The 18525-nt window shown below is 45.5% G+C and overlaps 1 protein-coding gene across 4 annotated transcripts; it reads left to right on the forward strand.

Annotated features, from left to right (window-relative positions):
* The first annotated feature begins 1611 nt into the window (after positions 1–1611).
* TIGIT (T cell immunoreceptor with Ig and ITIM domains) lies at positions 1612–18221 on the forward strand. 4 transcript variants are annotated; one of them, XM_040484559.1, is made up of 5 exons: positions 1612–3368; positions 4362–4691; positions 7687–7793; positions 16431–16731; positions 18050–18221. In XM_040484559.1, the coding sequence occupies exons 1-4, from the start codon at positions 3305–3307 to the stop codon at positions 16680–16682; spliced, it is 753 nt and encodes a 250-aa protein (XP_040340493.1). In that variant the 5' UTR covers positions 1612–3304; the 3' UTR covers positions 16683–16731; positions 18050–18221. The 4 variants fall into 4 exon arrangements, with proteins under 4 accessions (XP_040340493.1, XP_040340492.1, XP_040340494.1 ...); XM_040484558.1 differs by lacking the exon at positions 18050–18221 and having other exon boundaries at positions 16431–16746; XM_040484560.1 differs by lacking the exon at positions 18050–18221 and having other exon boundaries at positions 16446–16746.
* Positions 18222–18525: the final 304 nt, after the last annotated feature.

Genomic DNA, 18525 nt, shown 5'->3' on the forward strand with positions numbered 1-18525 from the left:
TTGGCATCTGTGTGGCAACTTTTATTTAGAATTTTTCCTTCAATATTCATAAGAGATTAGGATCTGATTTTCTTTTATTGTGTGCAATCTTAATCATTTTTATATCAGTTTGAAATTCACTTCATAGAACTAATTTGGAAGTTTTCTTTTGTGTTGTATGTCTGTGTATTTTCAGTAACATTGAAATGATCTTCTCTCTAAAGGCTTGTTATAGTTCCCCTGTGAAATCATCTAGGCCTGGCATTCTTTTCAGTGGGGGAGGGAGAGCTCTTGATGGTTAGGAGGTTCCTTGAAAGATGTTTCCCTGTACTTCTATCCCTCATCCTATGTGTTTGCAATACTGAGGGCTCCAGGTGACAGGAAGTAGGAAATAAGGCTGCAGGGGTAGAGGATACCTTTCTAAAGGCAGATGAGGTCTGGGGTGGATTGAAAGTATAATCACCTTTAGGGTGGAGAAGGGACAAGAGGGGAGTAATGTCGGAGGGGAGGTGTGGGTGCGCCAGGAAGAGAAGCCAGAGAGGCCCAGGCTGAGGAGAGATCAGCTGCTTCTTCCCAAAGATTTTTTTTCTGACTCTGCATTCCAACCTCTCCTGGGGGGTCTCTGTCCTATTTTCACAGCTGAGAAGGCAAAGGAAGTTTCCCGTAGTCCACAGCCTCTGTCAGGGAGGTTCTCAGAGTCACCTTACCTGAGGGAGCTTAGACTAACAACAGTCAGCAATCCCCTCCCCAAATTCTCCCCATTTGCATTTGTCCTGAGCCAGTTTTAGCCTACAAGTCCTGTGGCTCACAGACTTATTAAAAATCTTGAAGTCATAGACAGGTCTGAGGCAGCTCTCTCAACAAGAGGTTTGGAACAACCACTCCACTGCTCAGATAGCTCTGCTGTGAGATGGCTTTACTTTGGCAAATGGTAGATGGGGGTAGGCTCTTCTGGGTGCCTTGAGAGTCCATGCCACCTTCTTTCCCTTGCTTCCTGTCTCTCAGCTTCCTCAGCCCTCTGTGGACCTGCAGGAGACCCGCCTTGGCCACAATAAGGCCTATCACCAACAGGTGCTGGGGTCTGTGAGATAAAGAGTGGGAGCACTTGGATAGAAAGGTCACCTCCCTGCAGCTTCAGGATGTTGCATTTGATCAAAGACAAGGAAGGGGAGGGAGAGGAAAGTTGTGATATCCCTGAAGCTCCCCACCACTTCTGAACCCAAGGAAAGACTTTGGAGAGGCTGAACCTCACACGCACTGCTGAGAGATTGTTCTGTGCTCCAAATGGTGTTTCCTGAGTACAGGTTGCAGGCCTTGTGGAAAGTGTGACCACTCTCAGTGCCCCCCTCACCCTGTGCTATGATCTCTTCCAGGCCACAGATTTCTAGCTGGAGCTGATGGAGTGGGCGGTGGGTTTGCAGGGCGAGGGAAAGGCTGGGGTGTGCTTTACATTTTAGGCCAGCAGTGGGGCCTGTTTGGGATTCTCTCTCTCCCCTTCTCTCTGCTCCTCCCTCCCTGGGGCTCTCTCTCTCTTTCTCTCTCTCTCAAAATAAATAGATAAAGTTAAAAAAAAAAAAGAGACACTTAAAAAAAGAAACAATTAGAGAAACTCTTTAACCTTTTTTAAAAAACTTAGTCTAAGTTTCTTGGGGTTTCTTATTATATAAGATAGATCCTACCTCTATGGCTTTCACCCATCCTACTGTGGAAACCCAGGCTGTAAATTTTTTATAACCCAAACTCCAGTGTCCCCCTCTCTGTGCTCTATTTCCACTACTTGCTCTCAGCTCTCCCACCCTGGGCTTCTCTGCCTGGATAGCCGGTTTTGGAAACACTCTGCCTGTTCAACTTCTGAACCCTCCCTTGGACACACATTAGGTATTACAACTTCCTCAGCTTCAGGCACTGTGACTGTTGAAAGGAGATTGGAAGAGATGTCTCTCCATGTGAGCCTTGAAGCTGAGTTAGGGCAGAGAGAAGTTGATGAGGCATATGTTGTCTAAGAGGCTGGAGGTGGGCTATGGGGGGGTGCATGGGTCATGGTATCCAGTTAGGAATGGGTGGAACCCAGGGAAGACAGAAAGTGGTTTGAGATGGAGCATCCTGTGGGGGAGAAGGGGAACAGGAGGACAGGAGCGTGGACAGTGTGGAACACTCAGGTTGCTTCTCTGGAGTGGAGGGGCACAGCACCAGGCTTTAGATGTTCCTCCTTGTAGAACAGCAGATTTTCAGGATGTGCACCATGAAACATGCCCAAGGTAGCAGAGGTGAGCCCTAGAGGCAGGTGAACAGAGACCCTCCACCTCCTTCGCCCAGAGTGTAGCTTCACTGGAGAGCAAGCTTTGAGTATCTGAAGGCAGGGGCTGTGATTATTCATCCTGTGTTCCCAGAGCCTGGTGCTGAGTCTGGTGTTTCATAGGCTCTTTGGACTCTCAAGTGAATAAAAGAACAGAGGGAAGGAAGGAAGAAGGATGGTTCAACAGTACAACTTGATAATGAGCTGGAAACTCCAGATGAGTATTGATCAGCTCCTTTCCAGGGTCAGGTAATTGGGGCTCATCCTCCTCTGCACTAGTGATTTTCATGGGCAGGGGATGGGGGGTCACCAGTCATAAGAAAACTCCCTCTTCTGGTCTCCTCTGACTTTGCTGGGTTAGAGAAACTAAGCCAGAGTTCAACAAAATCTCAGTCCAGATAGACGAGACAGAAGAAATCAGATTCAAGAAGAGGACCTTATTTAAAGGAAAGTTGCTCTGTTGTCTGAGACTTTTTGTCCTGCCCACATCTAGTCTCTGAAGTAAATGCATCTTGTTCACTGGCTCATTAGATTTCAAGCGCAAGTCTTGGTCTGTAAAGTGTGCAAACTTAGATTTTTCTTAATGGGTGCACATTTTTTAGTAGGATGAAGCCAGGGGAGCCCAGTGACCTCCACAGGCTCTTCAGAATCTTGGGCGTTACCAGATACACAGGGCCCTTGAGCTTGTTAGACAAAGGCTGATACAAAACAAGTGCATCAAGACAGAATTTAAAAACAGCAGATTAACTAATAGTAACCCAAAGACCAATGCGTCTGTAACCACATTTTTGTTTATTTTTTAGTGTGTTTCCTTCATGGTCTTTCTTGTGGCTCACCCTATGCAGTTTGTGTACTTGTTGAGAGCTTTTTTTTTTTTAATCTGTCTCTGACATTGTTTCTGCTGAACTCAGTTTTTCCGAGACCCTCTCTCCTCATAGGCTCAGTTTTGGCCTGCCAGCCACAGTCCTCCAGTTTCCGTGGTAGAAGAGGCCTAGGCTGCTTCCTGTGGGCCCCCCGCTGGGCAGAAGCATGCAGTGGTATCTCCTCCTGATTTGGGCACAGGGGCTGAGGCAGGCTCCCCTCCCCACCTCAGGTAAGGCCTAGAAATCCAGCCTGGAACTGGAGAAACAGAAGGAGGAAGTAAGTCTGGGAGTGGAAGTGAGGGAAGGAAAGGCATGGTTTTCAGAATCCTGTGGGCCCTCATGTGAGAAAAGGCAGCGTCTGGGAAGCAGGTTCTGTTTTGGGTGGCAGATGGAGGGCTTGGGGTTGGGGTGTCTGACTGGCCAACCCAAGAAAGGAAATGGGGAGAGAAAGGAAACAGGGAGGAGGGATGATCAGTTTGCTTGTAGAAGTTCACTCCCGTTTCATCGTTCTTTCTTCTGTCCTTGAGGAAACTTCTAGAAAGACATTGTACATTTTCTGTGGATCAAAAATGTCTTCTTCACAGATTCCAGAGAGTCTACCATTATAGACTGAATTTACATTAGATATGGTTCCTTCCATAATAAAAATCATAGACATATGTTTCTGAGGGGGGCACAGATATTGAGACACTATATTATAATTTAATTTGTATGTTGTTTTTTTTGAACCATTTGAGGGTAGAGCTGTACCCAGATGATGGGCGGTGGTCAGTGCTGAGGAGAGTGGTTTTGTCTGGGAGAAACAAGTTTCTCTCCAGTCTTCCTTTCCTTTGGATTTTGTGGCTTTCCTGAAGGTTTTTCCAGGCACCTCAAACAGCAGTCAGACAAACAGCAAGGTTTTATTTCAAGGAATAGTGTGCCCAGCGTAGAACTGGCTGCTGGAAGATGAAGTAAAACAAAAGTGGTGGCTGACAGGGCTTATGTTGTAGGTAGGGAGACAAAATAAGTACATGGAAATAATCAAAGAGCTTGTCACGAAGCTAGATTATAGCAGCATATCCTGAGTGGGTGAAGTGTAGTCCATGTGGGGAGTGACAGGATGGACAGGAGACACTGTCATTCCACAGACCAATTCTAGCCTCAAAGCCCTTTAGGATTTCTATAGGAACATTCCAGGACAGCTGTTGACATAGGACTCATGCACATTTTCTCCCCTTCCCTAGGAGCCGTGTCAGGCAGGATAGTAACAATGGGGAACGTTTCTGCAGAGGAAGGTGGCTCTGTCACCTTGCAATGTCGCCTCTCCTCTACCACTGCCAAAGTGACACAGGTCAACTGGGAGCAGCAGGACAAACTTCTGGCCGTTCATCATGCTAACCTGGGGTGGTACCTCTGCCCAGCCTTCAGGGAGCGAGTGGTCCCTGGCCCCAACCTGGGCCTCACCCTGCAGTCGCTGACCAGGAATGATACAGGGGAATACTTTTGTACCTATCACACCTACCCCGATGGGATATACAGAGGGACACTCTTTCTGGAGGTCCTACAAAGCTCAGGTATGCGCTCTGGAACAGGGTGGCTAATGAACTTTCATCCTCCAGAACAGAAGATGTGTTCCTGCTAAACACTGTAAGAACAGGGTCTTTCAACCCTGGTTCACATTCAAATCACCAGGGAGCTTTTAAATGACACTGATGCTGGAGCCGCATCCCAGACCAATTTAATCAGAATCTCTAGGGGCAAAGTTGGGATGTAATAGATTCTAAAAGCATGCCTGGTGATTCAGATGTGCAGCCAGAATTGAGAGCCACTGTTTTGGGTAAGAAGGGCATCTTATATGTGTTGGTTAGGAAGAACACTTATTAAGGTCATTTGGGAAGGGTTCTCATTTATTGGTTTAAGATTAACCAGGCAAATTAGAATTAGCTTCTGGGGCACCTGGGTGGCTCAGTCAGTTAAGTGTCTGACTTTGGCTCAGGTCGTGATCTCACAGTTCATGAGTTTGAGCCCCACTTTGAGCTCTGTGCTAACAGCTCAGAGCCTGGAGCCTGCCTCAGATTCTGTGTCTCCCTCTCTCTCTGCCCCTCCCTAGCTCATGCTGTCTCTCTCTCTCTTTCAAATATAAACATTTAAAAAAATAAAAAGAAAGAATTAACTTCTAAGTTTTTTTTTTTATGTTTATTTATTTTTGAGAGAGAGAGAGAGAGCAGGGGAGGGGCAAAAAGAGAGGGAGACAGAGGATCTGAAGCAGGTTCTGCCCTGACAGCAGAGAGCCCGATGTGGGGCTCAAACTCTCAAACCTCGAAATCATGACCTGAAGTCAGATGCTCAATCGACTGAGCCACTCAGGCGCCCCTAGCTTTTAAGTTTTACAAAGGATTAAAACACAGTGTGTGCTAAATGTAAATACATAATAATTTACCTTTGTATGGTACTTCATAGTTTCCAGAGTGCTCTCACATTCATTATCACCTGAACACTTAAACCAGTTCTCTGCAAAGTGGGAAAAGATTTTTGCATCTGAGAAACAGTATAGCAGAGTGGTGATGAGCTCAGACTATGACACCAGAGAGCCTGGGTCCAAATCTTGGTGCTGCTGTTGACCTCAGACAAGATTACTCAGCTTCTCTGTGCATTGATTTTCTCATCTGTGAAATGAAAATAGATGTAACCTTATGAGGTTCTAACATAGGACTGAATACCATACTACAAGAAAATGCCCTGAAACAAGGCCTGGAATGGGGCGCCTGGGTGGCTCAGTCAGTTAAGCATCCAACTCTTGGTTTCGGCTCAGGTCATGATCTCACGGTTTCGTGGGTTTGGGCTCCGCATTGGGCTCTTCACTGACAGCACTGTGGAACCTGCTTGGGATTCTCTCTCCTTCTCTCTCTGCCCCTCCCCCACTCATGCTGTCTCTGTCTTTCTCAAAATAAATAAATAAACTGAAAAAGAATAAAAGAAAAAACAAGGCCTGGAACATGGTAAGTACTGTTAGCTCTGACTGCCAGCCACTCCCATGTCACTATTTGATGGAGGTGGAGGCTGGGCCTTACAGTTGCTCAAAGCAGTAGAGCTGGTTTTAACACAGATGATCCGGTTCCATTAAATTACACCCTCAGAGCTTCTTGCTTTTTATTTTATTTTATTTTTTATTTGAGAGAGAGAGAGAGAATGAGAATCTTAAGCAGGCTCCGCACTTAGCGTGTAGCCTGACAGGGCTTGATCCCACAACTCCAGAATCATCGCCTGAGCTGAAATCAAGAGTCAGGCCCTCAACCAACAGAGCCACCCAGGTGCCCCTAGACCCTCAGAGCTTCTGCCTGTTACTATCGATTGTGTTGGAGATTAAGCTTTATGAGTTAGCAAAATATGTGTAGACTGAGAAGATAAAAGGCTACTTTAAAGTTCTTTTCAATGCTGCTTCTTGGCTGGCTCTGACATAGGTCAATGCTGCATGTGGGGAAGAGCCTATATCCTTTCTGGTTCTATGCACAGCCCGCCGCAGCCCTCTGCCCCCAGAAGCTGTGTTCTCCATGACTACTTTGCTCCCCATCTGCCCTCTTCCCCTACCTGTGGCCAAAGCAAGAGGCTGAGTCTGCAGTGCAAGAGGAACTCGTCCTGGGGAGCTTGGGCTCCCTCCCCCCTGGTACCATGTGGGTCTATGGGCACTGCCTTGTCCTTAGTGACTGCATTCCTTAGCCACCTTTCCCACAGTGTAAGCCCTTAGAGGGAAGAGGGCCTGCCTCTGCTACACCCTTCTCTCAAAACTTCCCTGCACCCCTGGGATCTGCCCAAGCTCCTAGGAAGGAGGTGGGAATAGGACAAGGCAGCCTGGAAACCCTTCTACCTACAGTACAGCACACATTTGAGCAATTGTTCTGTTTCTCTCTCGCTGTCCTTGGATCAGCTGTCACTCTTTTCAAAACTCCCTTTCTGCTTCTTCTCCTTACACTTTATGTCTTAGTGGAAATTCATTTGTTCATGCTTTAATTCCATATTGCAAATATTTATTAAGCACCTGCTATGTGCCAGGTGCTGAGAAAAAACAGGATAAACCTCCAGAACGTTACTCTCTCCAGGGTCTCACAGATGGAAGAATGTTACAGGTTTAATGTGAAAGGTTATATTCTTTCCCCCCCTCTTTTTTGTGCTTTAATTAATTAATTTTATTTTAATTTTTAATTAAACATTTTTTACTAGTATGATTATAAATGTGAAATTTAAGAAGAATGTTCACTCTCTGGGGTTTTTTTTTCTGGATGTTATTTTTTGTTTCATTTCATGATTAGCATGGAAAGTAATTTTGTCGAATAGAGGAAGGGAGTGTTAACAATGGTCTGCTTTGGTTCCAGAGATTAGCCATTGGTTTTACAGTGAGCCAGGTAGATGCTCTTCCTTTCAAGGAGCTGGGCTTAAAGACTCCAGTCCTATGGTTACAGAAAGACCTGGCCAACCTGCACCTCTGTGCCCTGACACAGAGGCTTCCCTGTGTAATGGCTGCCCTTTGCTTCTGGCTTTCACCCCCCCATCTCCGCTTTGTCGCCCCTCCAGTGGCTGAGCGCAGCGCTGGGTTCCAGATCCCACTGCTTGGAGCCATGGCCATAGTGCTGGCAGTCATCTGCATGGCAGTCATCGTGGTGGTCACATTGACCAGAAAGGTAAAGACTGTGGCTGCACATCTCAGTCATGGCCACTCTGCCCCTGCCACCCTGTCCTTTCATGTCCCCTTCCTGTCCAGAGAGAGACCTTGATGTGCTCTCCCCCGCTGCCCTACATATCTGTTTTACGGTCCTTGCTCTGCCTTTCAGTGAAGTTGTTTATGCTCTTCTTCTGTCCCTTTCCTTGTCTGGGAACTGCAGAAAGCCTGGACCTGTATTCCCCCCCATCTTGCTGTCACCTACAGCTCCTAGTTCTTGCCTGTCCCTGAAGCCACTCCCTAGAGAGTTTGATTTATCTATTGTGAGTTTGCTGTATTTTGGGCATCTACTCGGTACTAGGGACTTTTGTGTGTTAGCTTATGTAATTCTAACAACCTTCTGTGGTGTTGGGCTACTCAGCAGTTCTACAGGATGAGAAATAAACATTCCCCAAATTTAGGGGAAAAAGGTACATGGCAAGATCAGTAGGCTATACATCTTCTTTTGCTCTAGCTTAAGAGGTCATGCAGCTGAAAGAGTGGTGGATGGGGAAGTAGATGATGTCGTGTCTGAGCTCAGCATTGAGGGTGATTACAGGGAAAGCTGTGGAGTCTCCCGGGTCTCCATTTCCTCATCCAGAAAGTGGGGATGATGGTGATTCTACTTGCTCTGTATTACAGAGCTGTGATGAACAGGTGGCACAGTACCTGTGACAGCCTTGTAAACAACGAAGAATTAGATGAATGTGCTTGTGTTGTAAACTGGTAGCTACTGATTAGGATGAATGAAAGAATTTCTGCTCCCTGTTTTGTCTGCCCTTTTGGACTTTTAAAGCCATCCCAGGTCGCCTTAATTTCAGTTACCAAACATTTGGGGGAAAGCAAGTCTGTGATTGCCAACATCGTTTTCCACCTCATCCTAGACCCTGCTCCCTTGTTCCTGATTCACTTTCCCCCCAAACTGGGTTCGGCTCAGTGAACAACCCCATCTCTTCATCCCTGACATTTCTTTCTCTGGACCATGTGCTTGGTGCTGTTATTACTGATATATGTGGGTTTACAGGTACCACCTTATTTTCTTCATATATGTTTTGCCTGTTTTTTCCCCTACTCTTTCTTGCTGTCTTTTGAATTAAGTACTTACTATTATAAAAAGATCTATTTGGTAATTATGCTAGATTTGCTATTCTTTTAGTGGTTACAGTAAATATTACAAATCATACCCCTGACTTATTCAAGTACAGTATAAATTAGTGCTTTAATCATGTCTTGGATTTTGCAAGAATCTTAGGGCGCATTAACTCTTTTTTACCTACTTTCCCAACTTATTGCTATTATTACCATGTGTTTTAGTTTTATATATATTTTAGACCCTGCAAGAAATTAGTATTGTTTTTAGAGTCACTATTCACTTAGATTTACCCTTTCTGTTGCTCTTTACTTCTTCCTGCATTTCCTGTCTTGTACCTAGGATCATTTTCCTTCTGTCTGAATAATATTGCTTATATTTCCTTTTGTGTAGGTGATGAATTATCTTGGTTTTTTTTTTGTCTGAAAATATTTTTAATTTTTCCTTAATTGAAAAATGATATATTTGTTTTGCTGGGTATACAATTCTATGTTGGCAGTTACTTTCTTTCAGGACATGGAAAACATTTTCCATTGTCTCTGACTTCCCATATTTCTGTTGAGAAACTATGGGAATCTTATTTTTGCTCCTTTGAAGATATGGCTTTTTCTTCTCATTCCTTTAAAAACTTTCTTTCTCTTTGATTTTCAGCAATTGTACAGTGATATAATTAGATACAGCTGGGAACATGTAGTACTCTCAAGGCGGGTGGCTTGAAGACAGTTTAAAACAGACAGTTACGAAGTACTGGGCAGCATTAAGGAAACCATTAGGAGAAGTGTAGCAGTGTATTGTCACCCCTAGTCTTTAAGGGAAAGGGGAGAAGGTGATTACTAGAACCTGGAAAGGGAGAGATATGTGGAGGGGACCAGCTTGAGAAGTACTGTAATCTTTGATTGAAGGTTATAGCCAGTCTAAGGCAACTATGCAGAGAGAATGCCAGGGGAATATATATATATATACCCTCACCTCACTCTCCTTGCCTTCATCCTCTACTGTTGCTCTGCATTGGTTGAGCCCAAACCCAAGCCTGAGGGCAAGGAAGCCTGCTGATGCAGTACACATAGTTCCGTCTTCTTAGGAAACAGAATCAGGTGCAGAAGGCTGGAGAGCAGAGTTGGCGGGTGAACGGATGGTATCCACCCTTGCTGCTCACAGACCTGGAAACTGGGCAAGAGATTTTGACTTTCCAGGGGCGGGTTGCTGGTCTCAGCCTTCTCTCATGTATTCTTGATCTCTCGTCCATAGATAAGCAACACCCCTCCCTGTTGGTTGTCCATCCATATTTATCTTAGGAACACTGTGCTTTATTAGCCATCTTAATATCCTGGTGGGTCAGACTGCCATTGCAGTAACTACATCCACTTTGTTTCTTAAGTGCTACCATCTGCCCCTATGTCACTTTGGGGTCTCCTCATTCCTATTGCTACTAGGGATCCAGGTCTATAAAAGCATTCAGCCCCAGCCTACAGAGGAGAGATACCACTGAGGTTCCCAATGATGCTGGTGCTTTCTTCACTAGCACATTCTTTTTCACCTTTGTAAAAGAGTGTCCTCTGGATCTTCCCTAGAAACATAATCAGCTATTGGATTTTCACAATTATGTAGTACAGGGATCGACCAAATTTATCTGTAAAGGGCCAGGTAGTAAATCTTTTAGACTTTGTGGGCTATACGGTCTCTGTTGCAACAGTTCAACTCTGCCATTGCAGCATGAAAGCACCACAGACAATATGTAAATGGATGAGTATGGCTGTGTGCCAACAAACCTTTATTTATAAACACTGAAATTTGAATTTCATATAATTTTCATGTGTCATGAAATATTATTTTTCTTTTGAATTTGTTTTCAACCACTTAAAAATATAAAAATCATTTTTAGCTCACGGGCAGTACAAAAATCTGTGGTAGGCCAGATTTGAGCCATGGGCCTTAGTTTGCCAATCCCTGATTTAGTAGGTTATATTGGGGAAAACTCTGTTTTTTTCTTCTTCTCTACTCTTAACACTGCACAGAACACTTCTAAACAACAGATGGGTGGGTTTATTCCCACACTGACCAATTCTTCTATACCATCTGGGTGTCCTACAATCAATTCAGTTCTGACACTATCTACTTGGAGTTAACATCAGAACCCACACATTAAAGGCTCAGTCCTACAGGACTGCCCTCACTTTCAGACACCAACTGCAAGTCCCAGACTGTCACCTGTACTTCTGACTGACCAACTATAAATTGAAGTTTCTATAACCCCCTCCTTGGATTTGATAATTTGTTGACCGCTCACAGAACTCAGAGGAACACTGACTCTCATTTACTGGTTTGTTATATAATAAAGAATATGATAAAGGATACAGATGAATAGCCAGATGAGAGAGATACACAGGATGAGGTCAGTAAGGGTCCAAGCACAAGAGTATCTGTCCCTGGAGAGCTGGGGGGTGTTACCCTCCTGGCATGTGGATATTTTTAGAAAACTGGAAGCTCTTTGAACTCCATACTTGTGGGATTTTTATGGAGACTTCATCATGTAAGCAAAATTGATTATTAGCTCATGTTCCAGTCCCTCTACTTTTTCTGCAGAATGGGGGGTGGGGATAAAAGTTCCAAGCTTCTAATCATGGCTTGGTCTTTCTAGTGACCAGCCTCCATCCTGGAGCCCACCCAATGTCACCTCATTGGAACAAAGACACTCCTATCACCAGGAAATTCCAAGCCATTTAGGAGTCCTGTGTAAAACATTCCTATCACTCAGCAAATTATAAGAGTTTAAGGAGCATTGTGTCAGGAACTGGGGTTAAAGACTAAATATTAGTAGAAACTGAGGATAGAGACCAATATATATATGTTCCTTATGATTTTACATACGTCCATCATTGCATCCTACTTGTCTGAGGGTTTGGGTTCTTTCTTCCTTAGTTTGCCAAAGTGGTGTTGGTATCTCTCTTGACAGCGGTGTATTAGTATTGTCTCCCAGAGTCCTTGTGAGGGTGTTATATCGTAAGTCACGAGATGTGTCCCAATATTGGCCAGTCTCATAGTTTGCTTGCCCAGCATGGCCCTTCGCTCTGAGAATTCACTCCCAGACATGTTCTCCCATTGCTGCCGGTACATGTTGGCCGTGTCCTTTAGGTATAACCTCTCTCCTCCTTAAGCATTCCTGGCATTCCCTCAGGTACTGTAGGCTGCAGTCTTGCCCTAAATATGGGGCTGATGGCCTGTAGGGGACACAGGTCCTAACAGGGCCATAACTTCCATCAAGGAGAAGTGGGCCATTTTTGTAGCTCCATAGGATACAAGAGAAGCAGGTGGTTCTCAGTGAGCCTACCCAGAGATCCTCTTCCCAAGTCATAGATATCTCTCCTTTTCTAAGCATAAGAGACTTGCACAAGCTTACAATCCAGCCTACTTTGAAGTTCTATCTCTCTTACAGTTAGGTCCTGTGCCTGGTCTTCAGTGCCAGAGATGTGTTTTTCTTGAAATGCTATCAAGAAGGAGCTTTGACTCTTCACACTTTGCTTCCAGGTGCTGAGAGATCTGAGCCTGTCAGGCTCCCCGCTCCATGTACTGGGGAGAATTTAGTAAAAACTACCCAATCCCGCAGTTTGAATAACCACTCTTTTTCCATACTTCGCAAATGTCAGTGATGTGGCACCAGCTCAGATTCCCCTTCCATCTGTGTCCCATCCCATTCCACCACCACCAGTGGGGTTCGTATTCCCATCCAGCTGGGGAGGGATCCCTCCACAATACCATCCTGTGTCTGCTTCTAGGGCCATTTCCAGGAGCAACTGTTTTGGATCAGATCCCCATAAATAGATCCTGACATATGAATTTTGGTGAGAGTGATTTACTGGGATGGACTCTCAGGTGAAGAAGGGTAGTGAAGGAGTAGCTGGATAGGGCCAAGGGCAGAAAGCTCAGCCAGACTTTGTCTCAGCTGGAGACTTGACTGCAGCAAGAATTAATTGTATGCAAAGTTGGCTGTACCTTGAGGCAGGGAGCCAGATTTTTGAAAACCCACCTTAGTCAACCCCCAATTCCATATGCTAACCAGAGAGGGCAGGACCCAACCACCATTCCCCAGAGAAGGGGCAGCTGTGAGCTGCCCACAGCCCATACTCTCAGTGTCTGGGGAATGGGATCCCTGGTCTAGCAGGTAGGATCTGAGCAGGGTGCCAACAGCGTTCCTTATAGACCCGGAGAGCCCATTGGTTGCATTATTTAGGAGCGTGGATTTTGGAATCAGGCAGACCTAGCTTTGGATCCTGGCTGTACCACTTCAGTAGCTATGGTAATATCTATAAAGTGGGAATAATTATGATGCAGCTCTCATAGCGTTGTGGGAAAACATCAGTCAAGTAATTCATGTAAGGCACTTGGCATTTTTCCCGGCATGTATTAATAAGTATTAGTTATTAAGTTCTTGTAATTATTATAGATTTTATTTACCGTGGCACTTTATAATACTTGGTACTCAAAAATATTGATATTGCATGGATGTATTATGACTAAATGAATGGATATTTTTTGCTAAGCAGGTATTGCAAAGAGTTTCCCTAGGGGATCTTCTGTGAGGGAAAAGAGAGATGGCTGTGTCCAGCTCCATAACACTGACTACCCACTGTCTGTCCTCCTCACATCTCCCAGGGGGCAGTGTTTGTCCTCATAGGACCCAGCTGCAGTCTCCCTTCTTGCTCCTATAGGACCACTTCAGCCCCAGGCTTGTTTTTTGTACTGGCAATGACAGAGCCCCGATACACAGGGATTAAATGAAAACTGAGCAGCTGAGAGACCCATCTCAGGAATGTTTACATTTCCCGGAAGACTTTGGAAGCCAAAATTGTCAAGATTCCAGAGCAAGGGTGGCCAGTCTAAGAGTGGAAATGAGAACACACCAGCACCAAAGGTCACCATCAGTTCTTTGAGAAAGAATTGGATATTTATATGTTTGAAATGGATTGGGTTGCATCAAGGGATGTAGCACTCTTTTAGCACAGCATCAGCATGACCAATGATGACCCCTTTTCTTCATACCTATGGTAAGGGTGCAGCCATTGCATTGAAAAGGAATGAATGAAACAGTGAGTGGGAAGAGACCACCTGACTCCTGTGTGTCCTTCTAAGACCATGGCTTCTATCTAGGCCAAGTTCCTCAGGCCTGCAGTGTAGTGCCACCCCTAATATTTGATATTTGTTCATGGTGTACATCCGTGCAGCCTATCCACCCTTCCCGTTAGCCTATATGCGTGCACCGCTGAGCTCACACTAGCCAGTAAGGATGCTATTTCCTCTCCTGGGAAGTAGTAGATGATGGGAAGAATGGGATTTGGTTTTGTGTTTGTTGTTATTTTCCAAGCCTGTGTGTGGCTTTTTGTAATTCTGTCATCCAGACCCATGGACGCACCCCATGGTGGGAGTGAGTGACATACTTTAGAGCAGAGTCTCCAGTAAGACTGAGAGGGTGTCACCTCTGCAGTTGATGCCATTAGGTGTTTCTTCTGCCATCCTGCTTGTGCCTACTGGTCTTTGATTTCCTTGGCTTAGCACAATCTTCACCTGTGATGCTCTCATATGGGGGCAATGGCTACCTCATACCCTTTGTTTTCCCAAACAGATTTCACTGTCTGTTCTATTTTCCCATAATAGCAATTGTAGCTGTCTGACTATGAGTCCCTTTGATTTGGAAAATCCTGTTCTTTTAGGTATGGGCTGAGGAAGAGTGTGTGTGTGTGTGTGTGTGTGTGTGTGTGTGTGTGTGTGCACATGCCTGTGCACGCACATGCATGTGTGAACACACACTTTTCAGTCCCAAAACATATATTGAATGTCTGTTATGGGCTCTGAGGTTACAAAGAGGAATACAGCATAGATCCTTCCCTCAGGGAGCCCACAGTTTGGAGAAGTAAGAGGGGTAAACAGGTAAGTTCTAGACAGCATTGCATGTTACAACAGAGAACATCTAGAGAACAGGAAGAATGTCACTCTCACAGAAGGTCAGGGAAGGCTTCTTGGACAATGTGCTATGGAGCTGAGTCTGGAGGAAAGAGTAGACAACTTTTTGGAGATCATATAAAAAGTTGGGGGAGGCAGAAAACAGTGCATGGCATTCGAGAAGCAATAAGATGAGAGGCAGCCTGGCTGAGGAGAAAGAGCATGGCCTGGACCCAAGTCAGAACGGGGATTGTCCTTGGGTAAGTGGCTTCACCTGTCTGCATATGAGCTCATTCTAAAGCAGAAACTTCAGTAGGGTTGTTGCTGAGATGACATGAAGAAGCTAGCCAGTACGTGCTCATAACAGCTTCTGAATAAATGCTCCCTGCCTGACACCCAGGCCGTATGCCAGGAGCTGGAGTGTTGAGTGGGGATGCACCACAGGTGATGAAGCTGCAAAGGTGAGTGTGACCAAATCACCAAAGGTGTTTTGGGGGGCATCACACACAATCTTCTGCAGGGAATGTAGTGAAATTATGGACTAACCTACGGTGTTTTACAAACCCCTTGACATCCACCTGCAGCCCCTCTAGGAGATTAAGCACCCTTCAGTAGGCAAGGGGAGCCATCCAAGGGCTTTAGGCAGAAGCATGGTGTGATCCAACTTCCAGTTCTAAATTACCACTGTGCTGGTGGCCATGTGAAAGTTGGACCAGAAGAAAGAGGGAGTTCAGAGGTAGGCGGGTGCTGGAAGCACAGGGCGAGATAAGACGTGGGGGTAGGAATAGAGAAGAGGGAAGTGATTTCAGAGGGACTTAGGAATAAATTGGTTGGGAATTTATGGCCGATTGGAATTTAACATTAGGCTTCTGGTCATCTGGTGCTGTGAACCAGGAAAGAGAACATAGGGACAGGAGCAGGTTGTCGGGGAGGGAACATGATTGTCTCATTTGAGACAGAGTGAGTCTGAGCTTGCTGTGACTGGCCATTGGGTGGTCTGGAGTTTGGGGCTGGAGCCCAGGGTAATTTGGGTAGAGATCTGGGAATGTTCAGAGGGCAGATGGTATTTGTAGAGGTCCATATACATGAGGTGACTCAGAGAGAGTGTTCAGAGTGAGAAAAAAGAGGGCAGAGCTTGGGGAGTCCCTTTATTTGGGGAGCTAATGTGTGAGCAGGAGAAAAGCAGGTCCGGCTGAAGGTGAAGGTGGGAGTTTGCAGGAGGAGGAGAACCGGGAGAGAGTGATATTGTGGGAGCCAGGGAAAGAGAACGTTTCCAAAAGGAAGAGGTCAGCAGTGTCAGAGGCAGTAAAGAGAACAAGAGAATTGAGACAGAAAGCTGCTTCACGGGGTGTGGGGCTCACTGCATGTGGAACAAGGGTGGTTTCACTGGAGTAGTTAGTACTGAAATCTAGCTGCGATGAGGCTGAGAAATTAAGGGTTAAGGAATTGGTATTGGTAAGAACACAACTTTGCTTGTGTGCGTGTGTGTGTGTGTGTGTGTGTGTGTGTGTAAGAAAGGAAGAGAGAGATGATTGTAACTATGTATCATGTTGGGGAATAACTTCTGAATGACATCCCCTCCTCCTCACTTTGTAGTTTGTTTGTTTTCAGAAGAAATCTCTCAGAGCCCATTCTTCGGAAAGTGGCCTCAGGAGAATGCCTCGTGAACAGGAGGGATGGAGTGCCGGCGTTCTGTCATCTGCTGGAAGCTGCATCCAGGCAGAGGCTGTGCCCGTGGTCTTCTGCACAGAGCGGAGGGGAGATGACTGTGCCGAGCCACATGAATACTTCAACGTCTTGAGTTACAGGAGCCTTGGAAGCTTCAGCTTCCCAGAAGAGACCAGTTAGCTCCCAGAGGCATCGTCTGGGAGATACACTCCTGTCTCTGCTATTACAGGTGGATGATGTACAAGGGTCTGCAGTCTCCATTATTGCTGCGTGTGTGGGTGTGTATGTTCAGTTGAGTGAATGAATGTCATTCTCTTCTCCACATCTCCTCTGCCTTTCCCTTCCCTGGTGGCAGACCCAGAGTGAACAGCTTGTATCTTGATTATGAATGCAAAGTTAAAAAAAAAAAAATAACTTGACCTGGTTTGAGCGGATCTTATGGCTCTGAGAAATGCATTCCCAACAGGAGCACTGGGCAGGGCTTTGGGCTGTAGTTTTGTGATGGATGATGATGATGATATGATCATCTCATTTGTCATGGTCATTTTCATCAACATTCACACATTCAAGGCATTTTATGAACAAGGCATGACATGGGCATGGGCTTCCATGGGGCGATTTGGGCATGACTAACCCACCCTCTCAGGTCTCAGCCTTTACAAACCTTAAAGTTAAATGGGGTGATGACATTTGCATTAAAGGTAGTAAGAAGACAGGGAGACAAGACATGCGTCTTTGGGAAGAGATGTGGTACAGGCTGAGGTGGTCAGGATAGGCTTTGTCTGGGGCAAAGTCCTGGGAAGATGGAAGGAACAGTGAGGCTTATGTGGTCAGAGCAGGAATTTTGTCCAGGGAGGTCAGAGAAACCAAACAGAACTACTGAAATTCCCACATGGAAGATCCTGGCACCAAGGGAGCCAACAGGGCTTCAGATTTTACTCCCTGAGAAGCTAATTCAAGTCTCCTTTTGCTGGGTGTGCTTGGAGTCCAGGGATGGGCTGCAGCAGGGGACCCCAGGTCTTCCAGCTGCCCGCTGGGGGGGCTGCAGCTTAGCCCCTGGCCAGGATCCACCTTTTCTCTGTCAACCCACCACGGAGCCTGTGAGGAAAGAATCTGTGTCCACCAAAAGGAAAACCTGGATTTTTAAAACAGGGACTCTTCCTAGGGGGGGAGAAAAAAGAGTGATTGAGGGTTTAAAAATGAACACCCTCCCACTAGCTGCTCTGAACCCTTAAATTCACCCTCTGACCTCTTTGTGCTGGGCTTTGGGTGGCATCTAAGTGCGAGTTTCTGTTTAGCTGATAATCAGGCCTTTATCCTGCCATCACCTCTCTTATAGGATTGAGGAGGAATGCTGGGCACGGAGGTGACAGATTTTCTTTCATGGGCACAGGAAATGAGAGAGGATGTGAAGCAAGGCTGTCATTTGCCAACAGCTGAAGTGAAGTATTGCTCTGCTCCCTAAGTAGGCAGGCTGAGCAAGAAGAAAATTCAACTCCTACTCCTTGGATTTGTATTTTTATTTTTCTCGCTTCTCTACCAAATAGGTATGTACTTAGGAGCAACGAGCCCAAATCTGTCCGGAGTGCTGAGTCCTTTGGAAGACAGACAGATGCATGTCAAATGCTGTTCTGGGCCATGGCAGCCCAGCACATTCTTCTTGCCGAACTAGTGCAAACGGCTTGGGAGTAGAATACCATTCACGAATTGGAAATGAACTAAAACGTACTGACAAAAGGGAGCTACAGTTTGCTTTGGAGGAGACATATATTGAGGTCAAGGCTGGACTGAGTGTTGGGTGTTATTTAACATGATTATAGTGACAGGGAAATATCTACAAATACCATTTGGATGGAGATAAAAATACAAAAGAACCCATAGATGCTATAAATGGGCCAGGTTGCTAAAATGAGATTGAATTAGAAAATAAATTTTCAAGTGGAATTCACTGAACTAGATTTTCCTTGGAGAACCAGAGAAGACAATTCCCTAAAAGCCAGATTCCTGGACAGGTGTCCTGTCC

Source organism: Herpailurus yagouaroundi, unplaced genomic scaffold (assembly GCF_014898765.1).
Source record: "Herpailurus yagouaroundi ecotype Mexico unplaced genomic scaffold, PumYag 162, whole genome shotgun sequence".
Taxonomy (NCBI): Eukaryota; Metazoa; Chordata; class Mammalia; order Carnivora; family Felidae; genus Herpailurus; species Herpailurus yagouaroundi.

What these genes read in the sequence shown, in the direction of transcription:
- TIGIT (XM_040484559.1), top strand. Translation starts at nt 3,305, where the DNA reads ATGCAGTGGTATCTCCTCCTGATTTGGGCACAGGGGCTGAGGCAGGCT. An exon ending in GGCTCCCCTCCCCACCTCAG is followed by an intron (nt 3,369 to 4,361) that starts GTAAGGCCTAGA and finishes CCCCTTCCCTAG; the next exon opens with GAGCCGTGTCAGGCAGGATA. An exon ending in GGAGGTCCTACAAAGCTCAG is followed by an intron (nt 4,692 to 7,686) that starts GTATGCGCTCTG and finishes TCGCCCCTCCAG; the next exon opens with TGGCTGAGCGCAGCGCTGGG.